Source organism: Oncorhynchus kisutch, linkage group LG22 (assembly GCF_002021735.2).
Source record: "Oncorhynchus kisutch isolate 150728-3 linkage group LG22, Okis_V2, whole genome shotgun sequence".
In the NCBI taxonomy this organism is placed as follows: Eukaryota; Metazoa; Chordata; class Actinopteri; order Salmoniformes; family Salmonidae; genus Oncorhynchus; species Oncorhynchus kisutch.
Genome location: NC_034195.2, coordinates 49,512,630 through 49,522,547, shown reverse-complemented (window position 1 = coordinate 49,522,547; position 9,918 = coordinate 49,512,630). Strand labels below are relative to the sequence as shown.

Below are 9,918 nucleotides of genomic sequence, written 5' to 3'. Positions count from 1 at the left end.
AATGCAGGCAAACTTAAATGAGTTTTACCAAATTTTTACCAGCATGTGCAACCAGGAAAATAAAATCCTAGACCACCTTTACTCCACACACAGATATGCATACAAAGCTCTCCCCCACCCTCCATTTGGCAAATCTGACCATAATTCTAGCCTCCTGATTCCTGCTTACAAGCAAAAACTAAAGCAGGAAGTACCAGTGACTCGCTCAATACGGAAGTGGTCAGATGATGCGGATGCTACACTACAGGACTGTTTTGCTAGCGCAGACTGGAATATGTTCCGGGATTCATCCAAAGCCATTGAGGAATACACCACCTCAGTCATCGGCTTCATCGATAAGTGCATTGATGACGTTGTACCCACAGTGACTGTACGTACAGTGAGGGAAAAAAGTATTTGATCCCCTGCTGATTTTGTACGTTTGCCCACTGACAAAGAAATGATCCGTCTATAATTTTAATGGTGGGTTTATTTGAACAGTGAGAGACAGAATAACAACAAAAGAAAATCCAGAAAACGCATGTCAAAAATGTTATAAATTTATTCGCATTTTAATGAGGGAAATAAGTATTTGACCCCCTCTCAATCAGAAAGATTTCTGGCTCCCAGGTGTCTTTTATACAGGTAATGAGCTGAGATTAGGGGCACACTCTTAAAGGGAGTGCTCCTAATCTCAGTTTGTTACCTGTATAAAAGACACCTGTCCACAGAAGCAATCAATCAGATTCCAAACTCCACCATGGCCAAGACCAAAGAGCTCTCCAAGGATGTCAGGGACAAGTTTGTAGACCTACACAAGGCTGGAATGGGCTACAAGACCATCGCCAAGCTGCTTAGTGAGAAAATAACTGTCAATCTCCCTCGTCCTGGGGCGCCATGCAAGATCTCACCTCGTGGAGTTGCAATGATCATGACAACGGTGAAGATTCAGCCCAGAACTACACGGGAGGATCTTATCAATGATCTCAAGGCAGCTGGGACCATAGTCACCAAGAAAACAATTGGTAACACACTACGCTGTGAAGGACTGAAATCCTGCAGCACCCGCAAGGTCCCCCTGCTCAAGAAAGCACATATACAGGCCCATCTGAAGTTTGCCAATGAACATCTGAATGATTCAGAGGACAACTGGGTGAAAGTGTTGTGGTCAGATGACACCAAAATGGAGTTCTTTGGCATCAACTCAACTCGCCTTGTTTGTAGGAGGAGGAAGGATGCCTATGACCCCAAGAACATCATCCCCACCGTCAAACATGGATGTGGAAACATTATGCTTTGGGGGTGTTTTTCTGCTCAGGGGACAGGACAATTCCACCGCATCAAAGGGACGATGGACGGGGCCATGTACGATCAATTCTTGGGTGAGAACCTCCTTCCCTCAGCCAGGGCATTGAAAATGGGTCGTGGATGGGTATTCCAGCATGACAATGACCCAAAACACACGGCCAAGGCAACAAAGGAGTGGCTCAAGAAGAAGCACATTAAGGTCCTGGAGTGGCCTAGCCAGTCTCCAGACCTTAATCCCATAGAAAATCTGTGGAGGGAGTTGAAGGTTCGAGTTGCCAAACGTCAGCCTCGAAACCTTAATGACTTGGAGAAGATCTGCAAAGAGGAGTGGGAAAAAATCCCACCTGAGATGTGTGCAAACCTGGTGGCCAACTACAAGAAACATCTGACCTATGTGATTTTCAACAAGGAATTTGCCACCAAGTACTAAGTCATGTTTTGCAGAGGGGTCAAATACTTACTTCCCTCATTAAAATGCAAATCAAGTTATAACATTTTCGACATGCGTTTTTCTGGATTTTTTTGTTGTTATTCTGTCTCTCACTGTTCAAATAAACCTACCATTAAAATTATAGACTCATCATTTCTTTGTCAGTGGGCAAACAAAAAACCTTTTTCCCTCACTGTACATATCCCAACCAGAAGCCATGGATTACAGGAAACATCCGCATCGAGCTAAAGGCTAAGACTGCCGCTTTCAAGGAGTGGGAGACTAATCCGGACGCTTATAAGAAATCCCGCTATGCCCTCAGACGAAATATAAAACAAGCAAAGCATCAATACAGGATTAAGATTGAATCTGATGCTCATTGGATGTGGCAGGGCTTGAAAACTATTACGGACTACAAAGGGAAACCCAGACGCCAGCTGCCCAGTGACGCGAGCCCACCAGACGAGCTAAATGCCTTATTATTCTCGCTTCGAGGCAAGCAACACTGAAGCATGCACAAGAGCACCAGCTGTTCTGGATGACTGTGTGATAACGCTCGCGGTAGCCAAAGTGAACAAAACCTTTAAACAGGTCAACATTCACAAAGCCACTGGGCCAGACAGATTACCTGTACGTGTACTCAAAGCATGTCCTGACCAACTGTCAAGTGTCTTCACTGACATTTTCAACCTCTCCCTGATCGAGTCTGTAATACCTACATGTTTCAAGCAGACCACCATAGTCCCTGTGCCCAAGGAACAAAGGTAACCTGCCTAAATGATTACCGCCCTGTAGCACTCACGTCGGTAGCCATGAAGTGCTTTGAAAGGCTGGTCATAGCTCACATCAACAGCATCCTCCCGGACACCCTAGACCCAATGTGATAATGTTATATGATGTACTGTTTTACCAAGAAGAGTAGCTGTTGCCTTGGCAACAACTAATGGGGATCCTTAATAAATACAAATCCCTAATGTTGTTGGTGCAGTTTGACCGCAAGTGAGACAATTTCGTCTTCTTCCTTTTTCTTTGTATCCTCTCTTATAGATGAACAGAGGCAGGTGCTGGAGGCAGAATAGAAGAAGAAAGGATACCATGAGAAACAGAATAATGATATGATATATAATGATATACAGTATATAATATGATATATAATAATATACAGCATTTAATATGATATATAATATATATAATAATATGATATATAATATACAGCATATGATATATAATATATAGCATATGATATATATAATAATATGATATATAATATATAGCATATGATATATATAATAATATGATATATAATATATAGCATATGATATATATAATAATATGATATATAATATATAATAATATACAGTATATAATATGACATATAATGATATACAGTATATGATATATAATATGATATATAATAATATGATATGATATAATAATATGATATATGATAATATGTAGTATATAATAATATAATATATAATATGATATATATGATATATAATAATACACAGTATATAATAATTATATGATATATAATAATATATAATAATATACAGTATATAATATGATATATGATATAATAATATGATATATAATAATATACAGTATATAATATGATATATGATATAATAATATGATATATAATAATATACAGTATATAATATGATATATATGATATATAATAATACACAGTATATAATAATGATATGATATATAATAATATGATATATAATATGATATATAATATATATGATAATATGATATACAATAATGATATAATAATACATTATATAATCATATGATATGATATATGATGATACATATGATATATAATGATATGATATATAATAATATACAGTATATAATATGATATATAATGATATGATATATATCGTATATAATAATATGATGTATATAATATGATATGTAATAATACACTGTATATAATAATATAATATATAATATGATAATATATAACATGATATATATGATATATAATAATGATATATAATAACATAGTATATAATAATATGATATATATATGCTATATAATATACAGTATATAATAATGATATGATATATAATAATATGATATACAATATGATATATAAACATATACAGTATATAATAATATGATATTATTATGAGTTAATATTAATATGAGTTACAGTCAGTATCATAATGGGTGATTCATAATAAACTGGTCTTAAATACATCTACAACTAAAAGCATTGTATTGAGTTCAGAACATTCTCTAAGACGTAAACCTCAATAGGAGTTGTGTATAAATGGTGTGACCATTGAGCCAGTTGAGGAAGATGAACCCCTAGGTATAACATTGGATGGTCCATTATCATGGGCAAGTCATACTGACAAAGTTGATGTGAAGATGGGGAGGAGTATGTCTGTTTTAAAAAGATGTTCTGCATTTTCTTTACACAGTAATCGACTGTACTCTTGTCTTGTCCCATCTTGATTACTGTCCGGTAATACAGTCAAGTGCAGCAAAGAAAGACCTAGCAAAGCTGCAGCTGGCTCAGAGCAGAGCAGCACGCCTTGCCCTTAAATGCACACCCAGAGAACTAACATCAACAACATGCAGGCCAGTCTTTCCTGGTTGAGGGTTGACAAGAGATGAACTGCTTCTCTTCTAGTTCTCATAAAATAATATAGTACCATTCAGCTCAGACACCCATACATACCCCACAAGAGATGCCACCAGGGGTCTCTTCAGACACCCATACATACCCCACAAGAGATGCCACCAGGGGTCTCTTCAGACACCCATACATACCCCACAAGAGATACCACCAGGGGTCTCTTCACAGTTCCCAAGTCCAAAACTAACATCTCATGGAATGGCGGTGACTGTGAGGGGACACAAACACACGCAGACACACTAACACACACATCATGTCTGTTGTTGTATTGTTTGTATATCGTTGTTTTAATAATGTGTGTGTCTGTCCTTGTCTGTCAGTGTATCAGTATTTTGTTACTAGTCATGTACTGTTGTGCACCCCCAGGAAGAGTAGCTGCTGCTTCTGCAAAAGCTAATGGAGATCCAAATAAGTAAACAAACAACGTAGAAAATCAATCATAAACATTCCTTTCCAAGCAAATCTGGTTCATGAGATTTATATTTACACAGGAAGGAGAGGACCTACTTTCTTACGAACATATATATCTAGAACTCATTGTTCTTTAGTGACAGTTCAAACGTTCACACAACATATTCTCCTTCTCCCTGTTGTGTGAAAACTTACAACCATCAACTTTGGGAGAGAGTAGCAAAGCGAGAAGAGAGAGAGAGACAGAGGGAGAGAGAGACAGAGGGAGAGAGAGAGAGACAGAGGGAGAGAGAGAGAGACAGAGGGAGAGAGAGAGAGACAGGGAGAGAGAGACAGAGGGAGAGAGAGAGAGACAGGGAGAGAGAGACAGGGAGAGAGAGAGAGAGAGAGAGAGAGAGAGAGAAAGAGAGAGAGAAACAGAGGGAGAGAGACAGAGGGAGACAGAGAGAGAGAGAGAGAGAGAAAAACAGAGGGAGAGAGACAGAGGGAGACAGAGAGAGAGACAGAGGGAGAGAGAGAGGGAGAGAGAGAGGGAGACAGAGAGAGACAGAAAGAGAGAGAGACAGAGAGAGACAGAGAGAGAGAGAGAGAGAGAGAGAGAGAGAGAGAGAGAGAGAGAGAGAGAGAGAGAGAGAGAGAGAGACGAGAACAGCACCACAGTTCTGGGAACAGCCAACGCCTGCGGAGGGGGAGAACAGCTAACTAAAGTACACTACATGCTACAGACTTCCTGCAACGGAACAATGATTATCAAATTACTTCAATCTTTATTTAGTAGTTTGTCATTTTCAGTGTTTAAATAAAACTACAGTACAGTGGTAATAGGTATATGCCTTCTTTCATTCTTAGCCTTGTATTATACAAATCTAAAACAAACCCCCAACTATGGGATATATCAAACTGCCCTCACAAGGCTATGAATTATGGGCCCAACTGTCCTGAGGGCACGTAATAATATGCAACGTGTGCTTTAGTCAATACATGTATCCTCTTCATCATCATCATCATCATCATCAACATAACTGGGGTTTCATGTCCTCAAATGTTCCTCAAAGAATTTCCCTGAGAACGGGTCACAACGTTGTGTTCCTACGTTGCATCCTGATGCTAAGCATGGCTTCACGGTTACATCGCAATCGGTCCGTTAAAAATAAAATACTAAACCACCAAGCAATAACTATACCTTTTATCTTATTAACGTAACATCTGTTTCCATTTATATATTTCAACATAAAAGTCTAGTGACACACGTACTGTTCTTACAAATGTCATTAAATATAAGACAATTACATACCTTTCCATTAGGAAAAGTGTACAATCAAATCAGAACCGTCACTACAGTAATATCAAAAGGGATTTCATCAATCTCACACTACTAAAGCACTTCATTCACAGATGTGTGTGTGTGCATGACTCTGCAGATAGATATTTATTTATTCCACTGACATTCTATATCCAGAAAACACAAAGCAAATATACAACAGCTATTTCCTACAGTTGGTAACAATGAAACAGTGCTCAACCGTAACAACAACTGCAGAAAAACATTCAAGCTTTTAAAACAGAAATGAGAAATATGATTGAGAATAATATGGAATTACTATTTTAGCCTTGAATGCTCTGTTTCAGTTGCATGAAACGCTAACTCCACTCAACGGTTTCCATGTGCGATGTTCAACACAAGGCATAGAGGGTGTTCTGTGCCCAACACTCAGTCTCACCGAGATACAGCAGTCTCACAGTCTCCGAGATACAGCAGTCTCACAGTCTCCGAGTTACAGCAGTCTCACAGTCTCCGAGATACAGCAGTCTCACAGAGATACAGCAGTCTCACAGTCTCCGAGTTACAGCAGTCTCACAGTCTCCGAGATACAGCAGTCTCACAGTCTCCGAGATACAGCAGGCTCACAGTCTCCGAGATACAGCAGGCTCACAGTCTCCGAGTTACAGCAGGCTCACAGTCTCCGAGATACAGCAGGCTCAATAATTAAGACTAATAATGAAAACCTGGTGAGTTCCCATAGTGTGGCCTCCTCACACCACCATACGAACAGGTCTTCTTTTTGTCTCTCGGTGGACAGTCTTACAACATGGCAGGTGCTATGACAAAGATTTCAGGTGGTCATTTTCATTTTACAGTACCATATTTACAGTACCATACCAGTACCATATTACAGTACCATATTTACAGTACCATACCAGTACCATATTACAGTACCATACCAGTACCATATTACAGTACCATATTACAGTACCATACCAGTACCATATTACAGTACCATATTACAGTACCATATTACAGTACCATATTTACAGTACCATACCAGTACCATATTACAGTACCATACCAGTACCATATTACAGTACCATACCAGTACCATATTACAGTACCATACCAGTACCATATTACAGTACCATATTACAGTACCATTTTACAGTACCATATTACAGTACCATATTACAGTACCATACCAGTACCATATTACAGTACCATATTACAGTACCATATTTTAAAGAAATGGAATAGGATCTTGAAGCTGCGATCCATTGCGGTGAAACTGCGATATTAGGACAACAAAGACGTTACTTCAAAACAACAGTTTTTACTACGTTGCCGGATGCTCATGTCCTCAAAACAAAAACAAAAACAATAACAAATGCGCCTTGGGGGGGGGGGGGGGGGGGGGGGCACTACTTTCTAAACTACAGGCTGATATTATACAATGTTTAGAGTGAATATTCAATAAGGAGGTGAACATTTGAGGTTGAAATGACTCCGTACCGACCCGATTCAAGCACTGGGAGACTGACCCCGCTGGCCACCCTCTGGTCAGGAGGACAGAGCGAGACAGTCAGTGGTCCTCTACTTCTCCTCCACCAGTCCTGTGGCCCGTTAGCGGGCAGAGTGTTCAGATAGGAACGTACGGTGTAGAACAGATACATTAGATAGAATAGGAAATCCTGTCAGTTCTCCTCATTCTATTTCACATCACTGAATACACCTCCTGTGGAGGGTACGGACATCAGAGTGCTGCACTGGGACTGCAGTGAGTGCTGATCCATGGTAAATGGAGCCTTGAACAGCTCCTCAAGTTCTCAATCCCAGCAGCTGAGAATGGGGCGGGGTGGGCAGACTAAGAGAGACGAATTGTGGAATTCTGAGGGGCGGAATTGTAATCATGGAATCCCGACTCAAAGCTCTGTGGTCTCCCAGCTGACCTCGCGTGGAACCTGATGTCATTTAGTCCCCGTGTGGATGGTGGTGACCGTGGAGGGGCGTGGCCGGGGCACCTCCACCACTGCCTCTGGTTCGACATGTGGTTCCACTCCGATGCTAACGGGGGCGCTGCAGGCCGCAGGGGAGGATGGCAGAGGAGGCAGAGTGGACAGAGGTTGTAGAGGACCTGAGGGGAGAAGCAGAGACGATAACCTCAATGACTAGACGAGCACAATCACTAAAGTATTAGTGGAAACCAATCAATGACGGAACAAAAATCCTTTAATAGACCCCAACAGAGCCAACTGGACACGGCCTGCTCCCCACATCATAAAGTAAAGGAGTCACTCACTAACCGTCTTTGCGTGAGAGGGAGGCACAGTCTACAGACATGCTCTTGGCTGGCATAGAATTCTGTCCTGGTTGGTCCACACTCATACTGCCTCCAAAGCTGCCACCCAGACTACTGCCTAACTGGAGACGCCTCATATGACGGATCACTGCTGTGGCGTTAAACGCTTGCTGTGGAGGAGACGGCGAGATAGAGGAGGCAGGGAGGGAGAGGGGGAAGGGAGGGAGGGAGAGGGGGAAGGGAGGGAGAGGAGGCAGGGAGGGAGAAAGAGAGAGGAGGCAGGGAGGGGAGGCAGGGAGGGAGAGAGAGAGAGAGAGAGGGTTGGCATATGCAAATAGAGGAGGTTGACAAATACAGTAAACATACACAAAAACCAATCATTGTACGAATAGAACCTACCCTCCATTTGCTTTTGGCAAAGTTTTTCCTCATCTGCCGACTGACTGATTCATGGATGTTCTTGCAGAGAGCCGTGTCCCCAGCAATCCTGAGATACAAAGACACACCATAAAGGACAAGTAGATGAATGTTTTCTTTTGACACAGTTAGTGTTCAGTTCCTGGCCTGGATATCTATCAAGCACCAGCTCTGAGCTACTGGATGTCTCACATTCTATAATACGCACCTGTTACAACACACCTGTCACAACACACCTGTCACAACACACCTGTCACAACACACCTGTTACAACGCACCTGTCAAAACACACCTGTCACAACACACCTGGCACAACAAAACCATTGTGAGTCTATTTAAACGCTATCAAACCACCTGCCAAAGACGTAACAGGGCCAAGACGTAACAGGGCCAAGACGTAACAGGGCCAAGACGTAACAGCAAGACGTAACAGGGCCAAGACGTAACAGGGCCAAGACGTAACAGGGCCAAGACGTAACAGCAAGACGTAACAGCAAGACGTAACAGGGCCAAGACGTAACAGGGCCAAGATGTAACAGGGCCAAGACGTAACAGGGCCAAGACGTAACAGCAAGACGTAACATGGCCAAGACGTAACAGGGCCAAGACGTAACAGGGCCAAGACGTAACAGGGCCAAGACGTAACAGGGCCAAGACGTAACAGCAAGACGTAACAGGGCCAAGACGTAACAGGGCCAAGACGTAACAGGGCCAAGACGTAACAGCAAGACGTAACAGGGCCAAGACGTAACAGGGCCAAGACGTAACAGGGCCAAGACGTAACAGGGCCAAGACGTAACAGCAAGACGTAACATGGCCAAGACGTAACAGGGCCAAGACGTAACAGCAAGACGTAACAGGGCCAAGACGTAACAGGGCCAAGACGTAACAGGGCCAAGATGTAACAGGGCCAAGACGTAACAGGGCCAAGACGTAACAGCAAGAAGTAACAGGGCCAAGACGTAACAGGGCCAAGACGTAACAGGGCCAAGACGTAACAGGGCCAAGACATAACAGGGCCAAGACGTAACAGGGCCAAGACGTAACAGGGCCAAGACGTAACAGGGCCAAGACGTAACAGGGCCAAGAGGTAACAGGGCCAAGACGTAACAGCAAGACGTAACAGGGCCCAGACGTAACAGGG

At 41.9% G+C, this 9,918-nt stretch overlaps 1 protein-coding gene across 2 annotated transcripts in view; it reads right to left on the bottom strand.

Moving 5' to 3' along the window:
- Positions 1-5,535: 5,535 nt before the first annotated feature.
- Positions 5,536-9,918, bottom strand: part of LOC109867833 (calcium/calmodulin-dependent protein kinase type 1D) — a 61,854-nt gene continuing 57,471 nt past the window's right edge. For both annotated transcript variants that reach the window (XM_031801052.1, XM_020457155.2), the window contains exons 9-11: positions 8,757-8,844; positions 8,362-8,527; positions 5,536-8,192 (exon numbers count right to left, since the gene is read on the bottom strand). In XM_031801052.1, the coding sequence (XP_031656912.1) occupies positions 8,026-8,192; positions 8,362-8,527; positions 8,757-8,844 (421 nt within the window). In that variant the 3' untranslated portion in view covers positions 5,536-8,025. The remainder of the gene's footprint in view (positions 8,193-8,361; positions 8,528-8,756; positions 8,845-9,918) is intronic.